Here is a 19,042-nt window from a genome sequence, read left to right as displayed (position 1 = left end):
GGACCTACTATCCACACTTTAAAAATGTAGACCCATGTTGTATTGTAAGTTTATTATTTAAAAAAAAAAAGAAGCAAATTGGTTAGTTGGAGTATGAGGATCTAGAGTTGTTATACCTAATCCTCATCTTTCTTCCTCTTCTATTATTAATGAATCAAGCTGCCATTAAAAGTAAGTGTTGGGGGCTTCCCTGGTGGCGCAGTGGTTAAGAGTCTGCCTGCCAATGCAGGGGACACGGGTTCGATCCCTGGCTCAGGAAGATCCCACATGCAGTGGAGCAACTAAGCCCATGCACCATAACTACTGAGCCTGCACTCTAGAGCCCATGAGCCACAAGTACTGAAGCCCGCGCACCACAGCTACTGAATCCCGTGTGCCTAGAGCCTGTGCTCTGCAACAAGAGAAGCCACGACAATGAGAAACCCACACACCATAAGGAAGAGTAGCCCCCACTCGCTGCAACTAGAGAAAGCCTGCTCAAAGCAACAGAGACCCAACACAGCCAAAAATAAATAAATAAATTTATTTAAATTAAAAAAAAAAAAGTAAGTGTTGGGAATTCCCTGGTGGTCCAGTGGTTAGGACTCTGCGCCCTCACTGCCGAGGACCCGGGTGCAATCCCGGTCAGGGAACTAAGATCCCACAAGCTGCGAGGGATGGCCAAAAAAAAACAGAACTAAAAAAAAATGTTAATTTTTTTAAACAAGCATATATTACTTTAGTTATTCTAAGGAATGAGCACACATTTTGGTACTTTTAAATTAATGCAATGTTAATGTAATGTAATAGAATCAAACGGTACTAAAATCTAGTCCTCATTTTGCTGTTGACTTCCTAGGTATTCTTCATCAAGTCTTTCCTTCTTTGGGCTTTAGTTTCCTCGTCTAGATAGTTTATGCACAGTAACTTTTAAATATATTTATCACAACCCACATTAAGGAATACATTTTATACTATGATCTAGTATATATTCCCTTCAGTATGTCTTATATGTGAATGAACCAACCCATTCTATATGTGACATTCTCTGATATCTCCCATAATTTTTTTAATTGAGGTAAAATTCACATGAAATCCACTGTTTTAACCTTTTTAAAAAGTGTACAATTCAGTGGCTTTTAGTACATTCACAGTGTTGTGTGACTATCACCACAATCCCATACCAGAACATTTCCATCATCCCCCAAAAGAATCCCCATACCCATTAAGCAAGTCACTACTTTACCTTCCAGCTCCTGGCAACTACTAATCTATTTCTGTCTATGGATTTGCCTATTCTGAACATTTTATATAAATAGAATCATATAGTATGTGGCCTTTTGTGTCTGGTTTCTTTCAGCATATGGTTTCAGGGTTCATGCATGTTGTATCATTATCAGTACTTCATTCCTTTTTATGGCTAAGTAATATTCCACTGTATAGCTGTACCATCTTTTGCTTATCCATTCCTCGGTTGATGGATATTGAGTTGTTTCTACTTTTTTACCTATCATGAACAATGCTGCTACAAACATTCATGTACAAGTTTTTGTTTGAACACCTGTTTTCGTTTCTCTTGGGTATATATCTAGGAGTGGGACTGCTGAGTCATATGGTAACTCTGTTTAATAAGGAACGTCCAGATTTTTCCGTAGCAGCCCCATCATTTTATATTCCCAACAGCAATGTGTAAGGGTTCTAATTTCTCCACGTCGTCACCAATACTTGTTATTTTCTGTGTTTGTGTGTGTTCTAATTATAACCATCCTAGTGAGTGTGAAGTGATACCTAATTATTGTTTTGACTTGCATGTCCCAAATAATTTGTGATATTGAGCATCTTTCTATGTGCTTATATCTTCTAAAGAGAAATGTTTACTCGGGTCCTTTTGCCCATTTATTAGTTGGGCTCTTTGTGATTTTCATGCTAAATTATAAGATTATTTATATTTATTTATAAATCTTATGAATTATAATATTCTGGATACTAGACCTTTATCAGATATATGTTTTGCAAATATTTTCTCCCACTGTTGGTTGTCTTCTCATTTTCTTGATAAATATCCTTTAATGTACAAAAGTCTTTAATTTTTATGAGGTCTAATTTATCTGTTTTCTTTTGTCACTTGTGCTTTTCATGTCATATCTAATAATTCATTGCCAAATTCAGGGTCATGAAGATTTACCCCTATGTTTCCCTCTAAGAATTTTATGATTTTAGCTTTTACATTTAGGTCTTTGTTCCATGTCAAGTTAATTTTTGCATGTGTGAGGTAAGGGTCTACTTCATTCTTTTGCATGTAGTCATCCACTTGTCCCAGCACCATTTGTTGAAAGACTATTTTTTTTTTCTTCTGTATGGGCCATACTTTTTTGCTTCTTTTCATGCCTCATAATTTTTTGTTGAAAACTGAACGTTTGAATATTATAGTGTGGCAACTCTGGAAATTAGATGCTCTCCAGAGTTTGTTGTTGCTCTTTTTTTTTTTTTTTTTTTTTTAATTATTTATTTTATTTCTGGCTGCATTGGGTCTTCGTTGTGGTGTGCGGGCTTCTCGTTGCAGTGGCTTCTCTTGTTGCGGAGCACAGGCTCTAGGTGCGTGGGCTTCAGTAGTTGTGGTGCAAGGGCTCAGTAGTTGTGGCGCACGGGCTTAGTTGCTCCGCAGCATGTGAGATCTTCCCGGGCCAGGGATTGAACCCATTTCCCTGTATTGGCAGGTGGATTCTTAACCACTGTACCACCAGGGAAGTCCCTGTGTTGCTCCTTTTTTATTTTTTTTTTTAAATAAATTTATTTATTTTATTTTATTTTTGGCTGCATTGGGTCTTTGCTGCTGCACACAGGCTTTTCTCTAGTTGCAGCGAGTGGGGCTACTCTTTGTTGCGGTGTGCGGGCTTCTCATTGTGGTGGCTTCTCTTGTTGCGGAGCACAGGCTCTAGGTGCGTGGGCTTCAGTAGTTGTGGTGCAAGGGCTCAGTAGTTGTGGCGCACGGGCTTAGTTGCTCCGCAGCATGTGAGATCTTCCCGGGCCAGGGATTGAACCCATTTCCCTGTATTGGCAGGTGGATTCTTAACCACTGTACCACCAGGGAAGTCCCTGTGTTGCTCCTTTTTTATTTTTTTTTTTAAATAAATTTATTTATTTTATTTTATTTTTGGCTGCATTGGGTCTTTGCTGCTGCACACAGGCTTTTCTCTAGTTGCAGCGAGTGGGGCTACTCTTTGTTGCGGTGTGCGGGCTTCTCATTGTGGTGGCTTCTCTTGTTGCAGATTCTTAACCACTGTGCCACCAGGGAAGCCCTGTTGCTCGTTTTTGAAGCTGTTGTTTATTTAGTGAATTTTCTGAACTAATTTTGTAAACTGTGTATTCTTTGTCATGTGTAGACACTGAAATCTTTGTTTCATCAGCTTAGTGGTTCACTGGCGATTCAGCAGAGATTTCCCTAAACACCTGCGGGGGGCAGGGAGGACTCTTCCAGTCTTTGTAGATTGGCTCTGTGGGTGTGTTGGGGCCTGCTATCACCTCTGAGCCAGGCAGTTTACAACTCTGTATTAGCCTTCACTTCCTGCTTGTGGTCAGCAAGAGGTGAGAGTTTAGGGCCTTCTCAGGTCTTTCCTAAGCATGTGCCCAGCCATGGGCGTCCAAGTGGCCTTCTAGAGTCGCAAAAATATGTCAAAGCTTTTCAAAGCCTTTATTCTCCAAACTTTCTCATTCCCCAGCCTTTCCTGTTTGCTGTTATCCCTTGCCCCATCCAGCAGAGGCTCATGCATTTGTCTTTAAATGTTTTGGACAATTGCCTCTGCCCTGGGAGAGTTCCAAGTTAGGCAAAATAAAGTCAAACCCTTTGAGCTCAGCCATCAGGGAGCCACCAAACAGGTCCAAAAAAAAAAAAAAAAAAAAATTTTTTTTTTTTTTTTTTTTTTTTAAATATTTAAACCTACAATTCTTTGAAAATGAGAAATAAAGTCCATTCTTCCTTGGGTACTTAGGAACCTATACTAGGAATGTAGGCTGTTGTCTTCAAAACTATTGCCGAGTAGGGATGGAGCCAGGATAAGTTAAAATGCTACAAAACTCTCTTACTAGGACCCAGGTGGTTTTCGTCCTCAATAAGTATTCACCTAGTTGCTGTAAACTTTAGTTTCTAGAGTTCTGATAAAGTTGGTTCTGACAGATTTTTTTGCTGGGTATTTCTCTGCTTTTGTAGAGGGATAATCTTTGAGCATTCCCTACTTTGCCATTTTCACTGATGTAACCTCCTCTCCATATATATTTTTTAAACGTAAGTTGTAGCCCACTAATGAATTAAGATCTACAGTTCAAAAACACTGGTCTAATATCCTTGGTGTACTAAGAACATACGAACTAATAAGCAAGGTGAAGATTTCCACTCTGAGGACATGTTAATTAACTATGTTTATTCAAACTTTAACAAAGGAGACTGAAAATGTAACCAAAGTGATTTGTTCAACCAACCTTCAGATATGTTGGCAAAATTATAGTCACTTCTCACCATATTAATGGGATATTCAGACAAGTTTCTGAACAGGGTCCCCATTACAGATGTTTTCATCTCCACAGTCCTTGGATTTAGGGGTGTACTGTGCAATTGCTGTTACTATAGACTCTCTCGTCCTCTTTTTCAGCTTTGGGACATCCGTAAGAAAGCAGCGATCCAGACATTTCAGAACACCTACCAAGTGTTAGCTGTGACCTTCAATGACACAAGTGATCAGATTATTTCTGGTGGAATAGACAACGATATCAAGGTATGTTAGATGCTTATCTTATATTTACCTTTCACCTGTCTCCACTCACAGAGGTAAATCTTTCCAAACTTCTTAGCTTTGCACTTTATGCCAACTAAATGGAAGATAAATTAGAACTTGTTTTCCTTCTGTCCTGTCTTCATTGACTTCCTAAGTCAGGGTTGCATTACAGCTCATATAAATGCCATTAGGGAATAGGCAGTTAATGTGAAGTGGGAAGTCCCTGTGTGGGAACTCTGAAAAATGAAGGATGCCTTCCCTGCCTAGAGGCATTTGAAACTTTTTTTTTTAAACGTGCGTTGGCCTCATGAGATAGCAGTAAATCAATTTGTGATTCTGTACCCTAATCTCTCAGTGTGTCTTTCTTTTTGAGACTATGGAAAGGAAGTTTTGGGGGGTCCTTAGCTAAGAATGTGAGATGGTAATGATGTTGGAGAAAGAGGCAATAGACTACAGTGTCTAGAAGCAGTACAGTGTAGCTCAGGCTTTCAAGTAATTGACTTGGGGTCTGTTCTCAGTTCCACTATTTTCTAGTTTTTTGTGACTTCACACTAGTTCTTTCACTTCTTTCAGCCTCTGTTTTATCATGTATGCACCAGGGGTAATAATAATATCTATCTCATAGGGTTGTCATGGGGATTAAATGAGCCAAATTCATTAGAGCACCTCGCAGTTTTTGGACATAGCAAGTGCCAGTAAATGTGAAATGTGTGGGGGCGGGGGGAGGGCACTCAGTTTGTGTCTGCTTTTACTTATTGGCTTCCTTAGGTATTTGAAAGACTTTGACTTACCTTCTGCTTTGTCATGAGACTAGTAACTGTTGGGTAAATACTCAACTTATGTTGTCTCTACCTAGAAATTGTACTGTATTCCCATCTCTTCTTGCCTCCTTTGCTGTTACTATGGATGGAATGTCCTTTTGTCTAAAGGTAGTCCCTTAAGTGGAAGGATTTCAACCTTTTTTCCTGTCTCTGGGATCTCATGCCATCATTTTCCCAGATCTTTTATATATATATTTTTCCTTTTTTTTAATATTTATTTATTTATTTGGCTGTGCCGGGTCTTAGTTGCAGCACTCGGGATCTTCCTTGCAGCACTCGGGATCTTTAGTTGCGGCACACAAACTCTTAGTTGCGGCATGTGGGATCTAGTTCCCTGACCAGGGATCAAACCCAGGCCCCCTGCATTGGGAGCTCAGAGTCTTAGCCACTGGACCACCAGGGAAGTCCCCCAGATCCTATATTTTTAAACAACTGTATTGCTTCTCATTAGCATTTCATTATGCTCAGGTCTTCTCTTGGTGGGGTAAGGAGTCTTCCTTCAATTCCACATTGTCTTGTTATTGCCCTGTCAGTCTTCCCCTTTACAGCCAAACTTCTTGAAAGATGGTGATAGTGGATATGATAATAATAGTGTTATCATTATCCTCTAATACTTAACTGTGTCGGACATTGTTCTTGGAGCTTTACATTATTAATTCATTTAAGCCTCACAACGATACTATGAAATAAGTACTATTAATGCTGTTTTACCAGCGAAGAAACTGAGCTAAGAGAGGCACAACATCTTAACCGAAGGCTATACAGCTAATAAGCGATGAGACCTCAGTTCAAAACGCAGAGTTTGGTTCCAGAGTCCTGCTCTTATTTAATACCTGTGAGAAATCCCCGGAAGATTTCCCACACTCACTGTCTTTAATGCCTTATCTCCGTTTCATTCCTCAGTTCCCGTATCTCCTGACCACTCCTCGGCAGTCTGGCTTCTGCCTCCACTGTTTTATTGACACTGTTCTCTTCAAGGTCACCAGTGATCTCTCTGTTACTAAACCCAGTAGATCCTTTTAGTCTTCTTTTGTTTGTTTTTTTAAACTGGCTCTAACAGTATGCTTTCCTACCCCTTCCATCAGGCATATCCTTCTTCAGATACCTCTACAAGCTATTCTCTCTATGCATTCTTTAAATGTCATTATTCCCCCAGGTTCTTTCCTAGCTGCTCTTCTTATATATACCTTTCCCTGGACAAGTCTCATCTAATTCTGTGACTTTAATTGTCATTTCTGTTCAGATGAGTCTGTTCTCAACACAGATCTTCAGCTCCAGGCCCATGTGTACAACCAGCTACTCAGCATCCCCCACTTGGATGTCTCATAAGTACTTCAAATTCAACATTTCCAAAATTCAACTTCACATCCCTTTTCCACCCTATAACTATTTGGAGAATGTACAGTCAGAACATGGGGGCTTAATTAGATCATCTTAATAGCTAATGCATTATTTCCCTGAGTGAAGTTTGGGGGCCCATTATCATTAGAATCACTAGAGGGCTCTAATACACATAAAAGTGGATTAGTGTCATCTAGCTATGGTAATTTTAATACTTTTAAGTTATTATTAAATTTACATACTATGAAATTAACCTTTTTTTTAGTGTACAGTTCTATGAATTTTAATGCTTGTGCAGATTCATGTAACAACCACAAACAGTACAGAACAATTTCCATCACCCCAAAAATCTTCATAGTACTCCTCTGTGTCAAACCCTCTGCCCATCCCTAACCCCTACCAACCATTGATAATGTTCCTTGTCCTATAGTTCCTACTCTAGAATTTCATATGAATGGATTCATACAATATGTAACCTTTTGAGACTGGCTTTTTAAATTTGAACTATGAGAATTTAATCTTTTCGTATCTACTGTGGGGATAGACTAGCCTAATACTCTTGTGCCAGTAATGTCTTCTTACCACAAGTAGTGTGGCTTATTCTGGGCTCTTTGTGTAGACTGTTTCAGGGCGTTTTATAAACAAATATATTCAGTTGTACTATAGTCCTGAAGGGACTGAGTCTCTTTTTAGGTTTTGAAGGTTTTCCATGTCTTCTCAGACACACGTTATATGTTATACCTTCTCTTAGGATCACCTTTTTTTCAGATAGTTAATCTCAGTCTTTGTTGATATATACCAATTTTGTTCTGAAATCCAAACTTATCTCAAATATGAGTAATATATAAATATAGTCCCATGAGTACGGCAATTAATAACTCTACATCATAGCCTTGTAACCTTTTTTTTTTTAAATATAGTTGATTTACAGTGTTGTGCTAGTTTCTGGTATACAGCAAAGTGATTCAATTATACATATATATTCTTTCTCTTATTCTTTTACATTATGGTTTATTATAGGACATTGAATATAGTTCCCTGTGCTGTACAGTAGGACCTTTGTTGTTTATTTTATATATAGTAGTTTATATCTGCTAATCCCAAACTCCTAATTTATCCCTCCCCAACTCCCTTTCCCTTTTGGTAACCATAAATTTGTTTTCTATGTCTGTGAGTCTGTTTTGTAAATAAGGTCATTTGTGTCATATTTTAGATTCCACATGTAAGTGATGTATCATATGGTATTTGTCTTTCCCTTTCTGACTTACTTCATTTAGTATGATAATACCTAGGTCCATCCATGTTACTGCAAATGGCATTATTTCATTCTTTTTATGGCTGAGTAATATTATATTATATAATATACCACATTTTCTTTATCCATTCATCTGTTGATGGACATTTAGGTTGCTTCCATGTCTTGGCTATTGTAAATGATGCTGCTGTGAACATTGGGTGCATGTATCTTTTCAAATTAGAGTTTTCTCCTGATGTATGCACAGGAGTGGGGTTGTTGGATCATATCAGAGCCTTTATCTTTATCTTTCTAAACAAAAAGTCATTATTCTGTCCACAGACATTCACGTTTTTCTGCCAGTGCTCATTTTCAGGGATTTTTTTTTTATTAGAAATGCACACAGTATTCTAAAAACTCGAGCATTCTTATCATGTACCTGCTCTGGATCATTACGTTCTCTTGTCAGCATTGGGAACTCCGTGTTTGTGCGCTGTTTACAGTATATCTTATTTTCCAAGCTAAAAATCAGGGTAGGCTTTCCTGATTTGCCTACTTATTTACCTTAAAAGTTTTGCAGAGATGTAAAAATTGCATTTAAATGTATGGTTAATAAATCAACTTTATTGGGAATAAAATTATTAAAAATGAGATTAAATTACTTATTACAATTTAAATGTTTTTAGTAGTAAAAATGATCATTTGTTCATTGAAGAAAGTTTAGAAAAAATAAAAATAGAAAAAAAGTCACTCGTAGTCTCATCATTCAAATTTAGTCAATCTTGATATTTCAGTTATTTCCTCTCAGTCTGTTTCTGTGCCATAGTATTTTGTATGTAAATGTCTTAATGTTCAGATAAAATTTTATATGATGCTCTTTTCACTTAGTAACATATAGCTACTACTTTGTCTGGAACCCCCGACACTAGATATTGCCATGGCTGGCTTAGTCTTGTCTTCAAATGTCAGCTCAGACATATCTGTAGAGAGGATTTCTTAGATGAAACTAGGCCCTCCTTCTAGTTGCTCTCCATCACATCACTCTTATCTTATTTTCTTCTTAGCGTTGTAGTTTGGATCATTTTTCTGTTTCTCTTTTTCTCTAGTTTTATTGAGATATAATTGACATATAACACTGTATTAGTTTTCAGTATACAGCATAATGACTTATATAACACAAAATGATTAACTTTAGAAGTCTAGTTAACATCCATCACTTCACATTGTTAGAATATTTTTTCTTGTGATAAGAACTTTTAAGATCTATTTTCTTAGCAACTTTCAAGTATACAATACAGTATTGTTAACTTTAGTCACCATGATGTACATAACATCCCCAGAACTTAGGATCATTTTTCTGATTCTGCCACTTAATTCCTAGCTATGTGATCTTAAGAAAGTTATTTAACCTCTCTGAGTTTTCATTTCTTATCTCTAAATGGGATTAATCAGCCTACCTCATACAGTTGTTACATGGATTAAATGAGGTAAAAAATATAATATTCTTAGCAACATGGCAGTTACATAGTAAGTGTTAAGCACATGTCAGCTACCATCATCTAGAATATTAGAATACTCTAGATATTTTATTATTAGAATATTCCATAATTTAGTAAGCAGCAATCAATATACTGAACGTTTAGTCTGTTTCATATGTATCACTATCACAAATTATGCTGCTGTATCCAACATATTTCTGTGTGAAACTTTTTCCATATTTAGTTACTTCCTCAGAATAGATTTCTAGATGAAAATTAATGTGATAACAAATATAAGGACGTTTCACATTTTGGATACAGGTTGCCACATTGTTTTTTGGTGACAGCAGTTAATAATTTGAAATCAGGTTGCTATAGCTATTTGACTTCATTTTGCTCTTGTATAACTAAGGGGTGTGCTTGAGAGATGTGAGACCATAGAATTTCGGTCTTCTCCCTATTTAACAATAACCTGTTCTGACATGCTTAGGAGTGAGTAACTGCCCTTGGACCCGGAAAGACTCTTTTTTAAAAATATTTATTTATTTTTGGCTGCGTTGGGTCTTCGCTGCTCCGTGTGGGCTTTCTCTAGTTGTGGAGAGTGGGGGCTACTCTTTGTTGTGGTGCGCAGGCTTCTCATTGTGGTGGCTTCTCATTGTGGAGTGTGGGCTTCAGTAGCTATGGCCCGGGCTTGAACCGTGTCCCCTGCATATTGCCCCTATCAAATTGCCTCTAGTCAATTAACAAGTACCCTTTAAGCAGTCAGGGGCTTACCAGCCTTGAGCATTTGCTTGACAAATCCCTACACTGCCTTACTACATTAGGAAGTACACCTGAAGAGCCTGGTTTTTGTTTGCTTCTGTCTCTCAGATAGCACTGCCTATTCTGAGAAAGCGGGGGAGCAAACAGGGAATGGAAGCCCCTTTTAAAATCTGGAGTGAGCAAATTCTCTATATGTTTGTGAGCAAATATACTGTTCCTGCCAGCCTCTTGGGATTTTCTTCCTGGGCATAGAATTGTGGAGTCAGAGGAAAATGAATAAAAGAAGAAAATGTGTTCTTCTTAATGACTTGAAGATCTGATTGGCAATTCTTTGGCATTGCTTGTAATCCTGAGCTCTAGTCAGAATGGGAGTTTAGTTGATGATTTTTTTTAATGTAGTGGGTAAAGAGATAGATTTTCCCACCTCTGCTCTCATCCTTTCCGATTATCTGGGCCAGAAGGATCTTTCTGGAATCTGGCCAACTCATTCCACTACTCTGAACCCTTCTGTGGCTCCCCAGTGAGGGAGATCAAGTGCAAGCCAGTCGTTCAAAACCTTTCATGAGGTGCCCTTTGCCTGCCTATCACTCAAGCATTGTCTGCTGCCTCTCTTTGCCCAATTCCCTACAACCCAGTAATTTTTTCATGCCTCTCTGCTTTCATGCATTATCTTTGCCTGGGAATACCCTTCTATTTTGTCTAAATAAAAAATACCTCTTAGGGGCTTCCCTGGTGGTGCAGTGGTTGAGGAATCCGCCTGCCAATGCAGGGGACACGGGTTTGAGCCCTGGTCCGGGAAGATCCCACATGCCGCGGAGCACCTAAGCCTGTGCACCACAACTACTGAGCCTGCGCTCTAGTGCCCATGCTCTGCAACAAGAGAAGCCACCGCAATGAGAAGCCCACGCACCGTACTAAGAGTGGCCCCTGCTCACCGCAACTAGAGCGAGCCCATGCGCGACGAGGACCCAACGCAGCCAAAAATAAATAGATTAAATAAATAAATTTTTAAAAAAAACAACCAACAACCTTTTGGGAATTCCCTGGCGGTCCAGTGGTTAGGTCTCTGCACTCTCACTGCCAGGCGCCCGGATTTCAATCCTGATTAGGGAACTAAGATCCCACAAGCTGCGTGGTGTAGCAAACAAATAAACAAAATCTCCTTCTTTTTCCATATCCTGCTCAAGTGCTTTATTCTCTGTGAAACCTTCCCTTTTTCCCTCCCATCCACGTACCATGGGAACATTAATCCCTCTGCTGTCTTGGCTATTGCCCCTTGTCCAGGCCTCTCATCACTTTTTTAGCTCCTTGAGAACAGGGACAACATCTCTTTTATCTCAAGCAGCGCCTGCCACTAATCAGATGCCCAAACATTCACTGAACAGCTGATTAGGACATCTGCAAAATATTTTGCTTAAATTAGTGCCCTACTCACTCTTCTTTGGCAAATCCCAGATACATTTTGGCTCTGCAAAACAACGTGTGCAGGCCTCAAAGAGGAAGGTCTGGAAGGAGCACCCATGTGTTATGAGGGATGATGAATTACATTCTCTCCTAAAAAGCTAAAGATTTCAACAGTGCCTTCTCTGAAGAGGAGGAACAATAGCTTGAACAAAAAAATGTCAGCCACTTCAAGCTTCCCTAATTATTGAGGCAACAAACATCCTGACACAAAAATGATTGTATGTGAAGTGTGTTGGGTTCCACACATGAATTATTGATGGGGAAAGTGGAGTTGTCTGCCTTATGTATTGCTTTGACATACAACATCAAACTCATTTCTAGATGAGGAAGGTGCCTTGCTTAAAGAGACAGCAGAAAATTGTTTCATTTAGAAAAACTATGTGTCAGTACTGAATCAAATTTGGATGAAATTTTATATAATAACAATGATCTTAACAAAATTGCGGTTCTTTTTCCATATGACATTCCAGACCATTTCTATTTCCTTTAATATATTTTTTACATAGTTTCAGTCTATGTAAATATAGACTGTTTTGTATTTTCCTTCTTTGCTTAATAATAGATTATTTTATAAACATTTTTACATTTGATCTTCAGAGTATTTTTAGGAGTTGCTTAATAATAGCTACCAATTATTATTGGGCCTGCTGTGTACTAGGCATTCTATTTGTGATCCTCACAACAGCCATAAGAAGTAAATGTTATCCCCATCTTACAGACCAGAAACAGGCTCAGAGAGGGTTAGTGGGCCAGTGATACATAACTCTTAAGTTGCAAAGACTGGTTCGGTCTGACCCTAAGTGCTCACTCTTTCCACTCTGCTCTTCGAATGCTAGCATGAGAGCTCGTAGTGTTACAGTGTGTTTATGAGCCATAACTTAATGAACAGTTTATTTTTTCTGTTTGACATTAGGTTATTTTCAGCTGAACTGTTTCTCTTACCTTTCCTAGCCAGGGAACAGTGAACCTACAATTTACTTTTCTTTTAATAAATATGCTTTTCCATTGTATACATATTATGACGTTAAATGAAAAATTTTAAGCCTCTGTATTTTTGCATATTACCTTGTTATATACATTTTACATGCAATCGTAATGCCTTTTTCAAATGACTTGTTTACTTGTTTTTATATAGTTCTAATAGTTTATTTTTAGTTGCTAAGAATCATAGTTTAAGTGTTTTAAATGCTACTTTGTTTATGAATTGAAAATAACCTCTTTAAATTCTATTATTTTTTGTTCAACTTTATCTTAATATTTGACATTCATTAGTTCATATTTTTCTAGTCAAACTTAGTAACTTTGACTCTGTTTTAGAAAGGCAAGAGTTTTTTCCTCTTTGGTAGAAATCCTATATTTTGTGGTAAAGTAATGCTTGGCCCAGAGGCAGATTAAGAAGGGATACCAATTTTCCCAGGCAGTTGACTCTTTAATAACTATTTCTTTGCTGTTCACAATTTGATTTTCTGGGAGTGCTGCCTTGTTTTGTTTTGCAGGTCTGGGACCTGCGCCAAAATAAGCTGACCTACACGATGAGAGGCCATGCAGATTCAGTGACTGGCCTGAGTTTAAGCTCTGAAGGCTCTTATCTCTTGTCCAATGCAATGGACAATACAGGTAACTTTGGAAAGAAAAGCTCTCCCAGTGCCCAGTCACTGTAGACCCTAAAGAAAGTGGGCATTAGGAACTAGAAATGTGTGCTGGATAAATGAGGGTCCAAGGAAAGAGTCCAGGATGGCTTGCAGGTGTCCACCAGGACAATTAGGAAAACAGGTTTTAATAGAAAAAACTTTAGGCCCAGAGGGCTGGGTGCGCGGGAAGGCAGCCTGGCCTCCACGCCACGTGCCGCCATGTCGATGCTTTGCCGCCTCGGCGTTGTGAGGCAGATGTTTCTTCTTCGCCTGTGACAAATAGGTTTTGGGAAAAGTTGCCTATGGTGACCTTGAACTTGCACCTTTATGAGACTCAGCAGGAAGAGAAGTCCAAACCCATCAGCCGTTGCCCCATTCACTACAAAGAGGACCTGCCTTTTGATATTGTAGAGCTCATGGAGGAGATAGAAAAGAAGACAGGATTTTTAACAAATGTATTTAAGTGTTGCGTCACCGGCCATTGGAATTCAGAGCCTTCTTTGCTTACTACAGTGCCATCTGTAACAAGGAAACAGGCCAGCTCAGCAAAGCTGACAAGGAACTCATCATTGTGGTAACCAGCCTGGCCGACAGGTGCTCTTATACCGTGGTTGTCCACAGTGCCCGGTACAGGGTCTTCTCAAAGAACCCAGTGCTCTCTGACCAGGTCTGTGTGAACTGGAGAAAGTCTGACCTCCCTGCCCAGGAAAAGGCAGTGCTGGAATTTGCACTTGCTATTTTCCTGAGCTGATGACATAACAGATGACCATTTCAAAAAGCTCGAGGTGCATGTCTTCAACCAAGAAGATGCCTGGGATATAGCTGCAATTTCAGCTTTTTATGCCATGTCCAGCCACCTTGCTCATTTTGTCAGTCTTGTTCCCAACAAAGAATTCTATCTGATGGGCAGAACCAATGATGTCAAAGACATCAGGAGTGAACTTGCTGCTCCCAAAGTATAAAAGCCTGAACAGAGAGGCCAGTGTTTACATGTCCAGCACACTGCATTATAAGACACCAGTTGGGAAGTAATTTTTTTTAATGTTTAGTCAGTGGATAGGGAAGAAAGTAAATAAATTTGTTCCCTGCCTGCTTGGTGAGATAGATCCTAAGGGACATGTGATATCTGGGCCTAGGGGAAACCTTTTACTTTTTTACTTCTGTTGTGATCAGGGACAAAGGAGTTCAGAGGATGCTTTAGGCATTTCTGATGAACTGATATCTATGAATTTCAGCAGTTGAAGTTGAACATTTTTTAGCTTTTAAAAATAGTGTTGGGGCTTCCCTGGTGGCGCAGTGGTTGAGAGTCCGGCTGGCCAATGCAGGGGACATGGGTTTGTGCCCCGGTCCGGGAAGATCCCACATGCCGTGGAGCGGCTGGGCCCATGAGCCATGGCCGCTGAGCCTGTGCGTCCAGAGCCTGTGCTCCGCAACCGGAGAAGCCACAACAGTGAGAGGCCCGCGTACCGCAAAAAAATATATATATATAGTGTTACATACAAATTGGTCTGTATAGACTGTGGCTTGAAATCAGTTCCTTGTTAACACGGTGGTATATAAAGGCTCTGAAAGGCAGTGGGTAAATAGAAGCAGGCACCAAGTTGTTCTTTCTTTAGTGCCTTCCCCATTAACCTCCAGTGATTTTTGTTTAAATCATGGTCATCTCAGTAGAATTTTAGTCCTTATGTAGTTTATTCTTATTTTAGGTTTTAGTAAAAATTATTTGGAACAAGAGGGTTCTCACATTTTAAGCAGAAGTGTAAGAAAAAACCAACCCTGACATTACTAAGCGACTCGTTCTGCGTGTCACAACCACGAGTGCCTTATGTGTGCGGCTGTCTTAACTTTGTAGGAGTCATTTTCATTATCACTGATAGAGGTACATGCAAACCTACAAAATGCTTTTGTTTCCATATGACTTCTTTAGATTCTCTAAATTGCCAGTGAACAGTTCTTAATCAGTTTGGGGGAAATAGTTAATTTTGAATTGCCTGAACTGTGAAATCTGATTATCTTGAGACAGCACAACTCTTGCTGCAGAGCTTGTGTTTTTCTGTTGGAACTATATTTTAAATACCTTGGAATATGTAACCTTTTAAATATGTAACCTTTTAAAATTGACTTTTGAGGGGAGGAGGCAGGGGCATAATAAAAGAAAAAAAAAAAGAAGAAAAAGAAAAAACTTTAGAAGAGATGGTCAAGAAGCCAGGATTCTAGTCCCAGATCTGCCATCTAATCCCTGAGCAACTTTGCACATAGCATTTGTCCTCTCTGGGCATCCGTTTCTATACTGATAATATAAGAGACCTGGACTTCACTTTTAAGGCCCATTTCAGCTCTGGTATGTTATGAATCCAAGGCTATGGATTCAAGCAGGGTACAAAAAACTCATAGTGATTAGTTTACTGAGGAAGATGGGTCTGGAGATCCATCCAAGGCAGTTCTCAAGCATTTTCAAAGAGTACCAAGCTCAGATGATCAATAGACCTATTGATAGCTCAGTTGTGCTCTTTCTGCCAGTCTGTCTTCCCTCCCCACTCCAAAAGCATTGATGTGACAAGAGGTCCTCATTAAAACACCTCAATATTCTGGATTTACACACACACTTGTCCTTCCTTTGCTTGTTTTTGAATTGTTGGATGGGAGGGTGGGTTTACTATAGCAAAAAAGAAAGATGACCTGTTGGATTATATGCTTAATATTGGGAGAGTTTGGAACTGCCCCTCTGATATACTAAAATGTTTTCACTGACATTTTGTAAGGAAAACTGTGCCTAGCACTCAATGGGTACTCAATTAATACTTGTTGAATGAATGAACATCCTTACCTTCTGACTGTATTCTCAGCTGAATAGCAAACTTTCATGCATAGCTTCACCTTTTTATACCTGTTTGACTTCAAGGATTGTTGTTTTTTTCACACTCAAATAAAATGACATCACTCAAATTCCACTGTAGGTTTAGCTTTAGTTAACAACGGCTGTGGCCACTGCTTACTGTGGGTGTTTCTATCCTATTTCAGTAGATTTGCCATTGTCTTATTCTAGCTTTGTTCATAGTAAGGAAAGATGAGATTCCCTAAATGGTTATTAAAATAAAAACAAGAAGAATCTCTTGTTATAGCTATACAATAAAATAACAAATTGTTTTTGTTTATTGTTTTGTTTATTGCTGCCAATCTTTTAGAGCCCTTTCACATGTATCATTTTATTTGACCCTTAAAATATTCTTATTTTTAAAAAAAAGAGCAAGTGGTATTCTCGTTTTATAAAGGCGACCAAAACACAAAGAACCTCACTATTTTCCTGATATCCCCCATATATACAGCAGAGCTAGAATTGGAATCAAAGTTCACTTATTCTAATTCTTGGTAGTTTGGTAGTTGTCAGTTTCCCCTGTGAGCAAAATTAGAAAAGGTTAGTCCTGAATTTGATTTTTATAGATTGATTGTCACAGTAGTCAGTGGTATTTAGACTGTCATATTGAAACTTTGCTAGTGTGACTCTTGGGGTTGGCAGAGGAATCATTTGCAGAATGTTTTGTTGAAATCAGTATCACACCCAACTACTTTCTGTTGCAGATCCCCAGCAATGTGTTTGACATTTTCCCTTCCTACCTTCTCAGTTTTCCTCTGTGTCCTTAGTCCCTGTTAATGGAACTTGGATGCATTTCGTTCCCATTAAAAAAATAAAAAAGCCTTGTTAGGTAGCAGTGTACCATGTTGGTCTTTCACCACCCGGGAAACAGCATCTGTCATTGACATGATACTGATTTCAGCTGGGTTCTCAGGAGGCCCCTGGCTGATAGCTGTTTTGCTTTGTTTGAATTTGCAGTGCGGGTCTGGGATGTTCGGCCCTTTGCTCCCAAAGAAAGGTGTGTGAAGATATTTCAAGGAAATGTACACAACTTTGAAAAGGTGAGTTCTGCATGGCAGAGGAATTTTACTGTCCATTTGATTCAAAGAAACATTTAAGATGGTGCTAAGCATAAGGAACAACAGCTCTACTGAGAAGGGGCTGCAGTCTAGTAACACTGTTCTCCATCAAAACTGTTCTTGCCAGAAATAAAACTAATAGAAGCATAGGCAAGAAGGCAATCACATAGATAGATAGTGATGGGGCCCCCCTCAAATTTAGGACTTCGGACTTCAACAAGACACTCCTATCTTTTTAATTCCTTGGGAACTTTGACCCTCATAGGTCAGTGTTCCATATGGGACTCAGATTCCCGTGGCTATTACCCAGATGGCCTCCCTCACCCTCCCAGTGACCAGCTATTAGAGCCCTGAGAATACATCCCTTCCCTCAGTAAGCACCACAGGCCAAGTTCTGAGAGACAGAAATTTTTTCTAACTCTCAAATCCCAGGTCAGCTCTTCAAAGCAGCTTTTCCTCCAGATAGTTTGTTAATATAGACTAATGTTTTCCTTTTGAGAACCCATTAAAATTCAATTTTACTTTATAAATCAAATTTTATATTTGTTAGAATTGGTTTTATTTTTATTCTCCTATGATATAAACAAAAAATTTAATGAGGATCAAGATAAAGGAGCAAGGGGAGCCTCCGTTTATAGGCAGAATAAAATTTTGTTGCCAGGTCCACTCTTAATTTACTGGAAATTAAGCAATTTCTACAGTTGGTTTTTATATGGTTTGAAATATATCAAATTAGGTTGTCTTGGGCCACAGAATATAAGATAATTATTGATTATATGCTGGGGAGAATAATTAAAACTCTATTTAAGAGGGGGAATTCCCTGGAGGTTTAGTGGTTAGGACTCCATGCCTCCACTCTGTGGGGCACAGGTTCGATCCCTGGTCGGGGAACTAAGATCCCACAAGCCATGTGGCACGGCCAAAAAAAAAAAAACTCAAGAAATTTAAAGCCTCTTAGTGATGCTATAGTCTAATAAAGAGGGGTTTGGTGCATTATTATATTCATTGGATTCCTGCTTATTCATCATTATAGAATCTTCTGAGATGTTCTTGGTCACCTGATGGAAGCAAGATAGCCGCTGGCTCAGCCGACAGGTAAAGATTACTAGGCAGGCGTGAGGTAAAGAATGATGTAGCTATGCAGGTATCTTCTCATGTTTAATGCATTAAGTGCAGATACTGAGCTATAGCAGACAGAGAGTTATAGCTGTACTCAGAGATGAAGTCTTGTGTGGTCTGAAGGGTTTAAGGATCATGTGAACAAATACATCATTTCTGCCCTCTCTGGATACATTTTACACCTGGAGGGTAAACAGTTTCTTTGGTTATTGGATTCCCTTTGCCATCAAAGTAAAATTCAGGGCTTCCCTGGTGGCGCAGTGGTTGAGAGTCCGTCTGCCAATGCAGGGGACAAAAAAAAGTAAAATTCAAACTCCTTATCTGGCTCCAGTTTCCCTCATGAGATTCTTCTGCCATGCTTCAGTTCATTCAGATACATACTGTGTACTCCTCCCCCACCATCACCACAGTGCTTCACTCACATGGAACTTTCCCTGTTCTTACATCCCTTATGCCTCCAGGCTTCTCTCTCTCTCTTTTTTTTTTTTTTTTTTTTTTGGTATGCGGGCCT

The 19,042-nt window shown here is 39.0% G+C and overlaps 1 protein-coding gene across 1 annotated transcript in view; it reads left to right on the top strand.

Moving 5' to 3' along the window:
- SNRNP40 (small nuclear ribonucleoprotein U5 subunit 40) overlaps positions 1–19,042 on the top strand; it is a 38,412-nt gene that overhangs the window by 14,474 nt on the left and 4,896 nt on the right. Inside the window, exons 5-8 of the mRNA XM_007128470.3 lie at positions 4,626–4,748; positions 13,345–13,465; positions 17,312–17,394; positions 18,446–18,507. Of these exons, the coding sequence (XP_007128532.1) occupies positions 4,626–4,748; positions 13,345–13,465; positions 17,312–17,394; positions 18,446–18,507 (389 nt within the window). The remainder of the gene's footprint in view (positions 1–4,625; positions 4,749–13,344; positions 13,466–17,311; positions 17,395–18,445; positions 18,508–19,042) is intronic.

Source organism: Physeter macrocephalus, chromosome 3 (genome assembly GCF_002837175.3).
Source record: "Physeter macrocephalus isolate SW-GA chromosome 3, ASM283717v5, whole genome shotgun sequence".
Lineage (NCBI taxonomy): Eukaryota > Metazoa > Chordata > Mammalia > Artiodactyla > Physeteridae > Physeter > Physeter macrocephalus.
The sequence above is the reverse complement of the archived record's forward strand: the minus strand, read 5'-3'. Positions and strand labels throughout refer to the sequence as shown.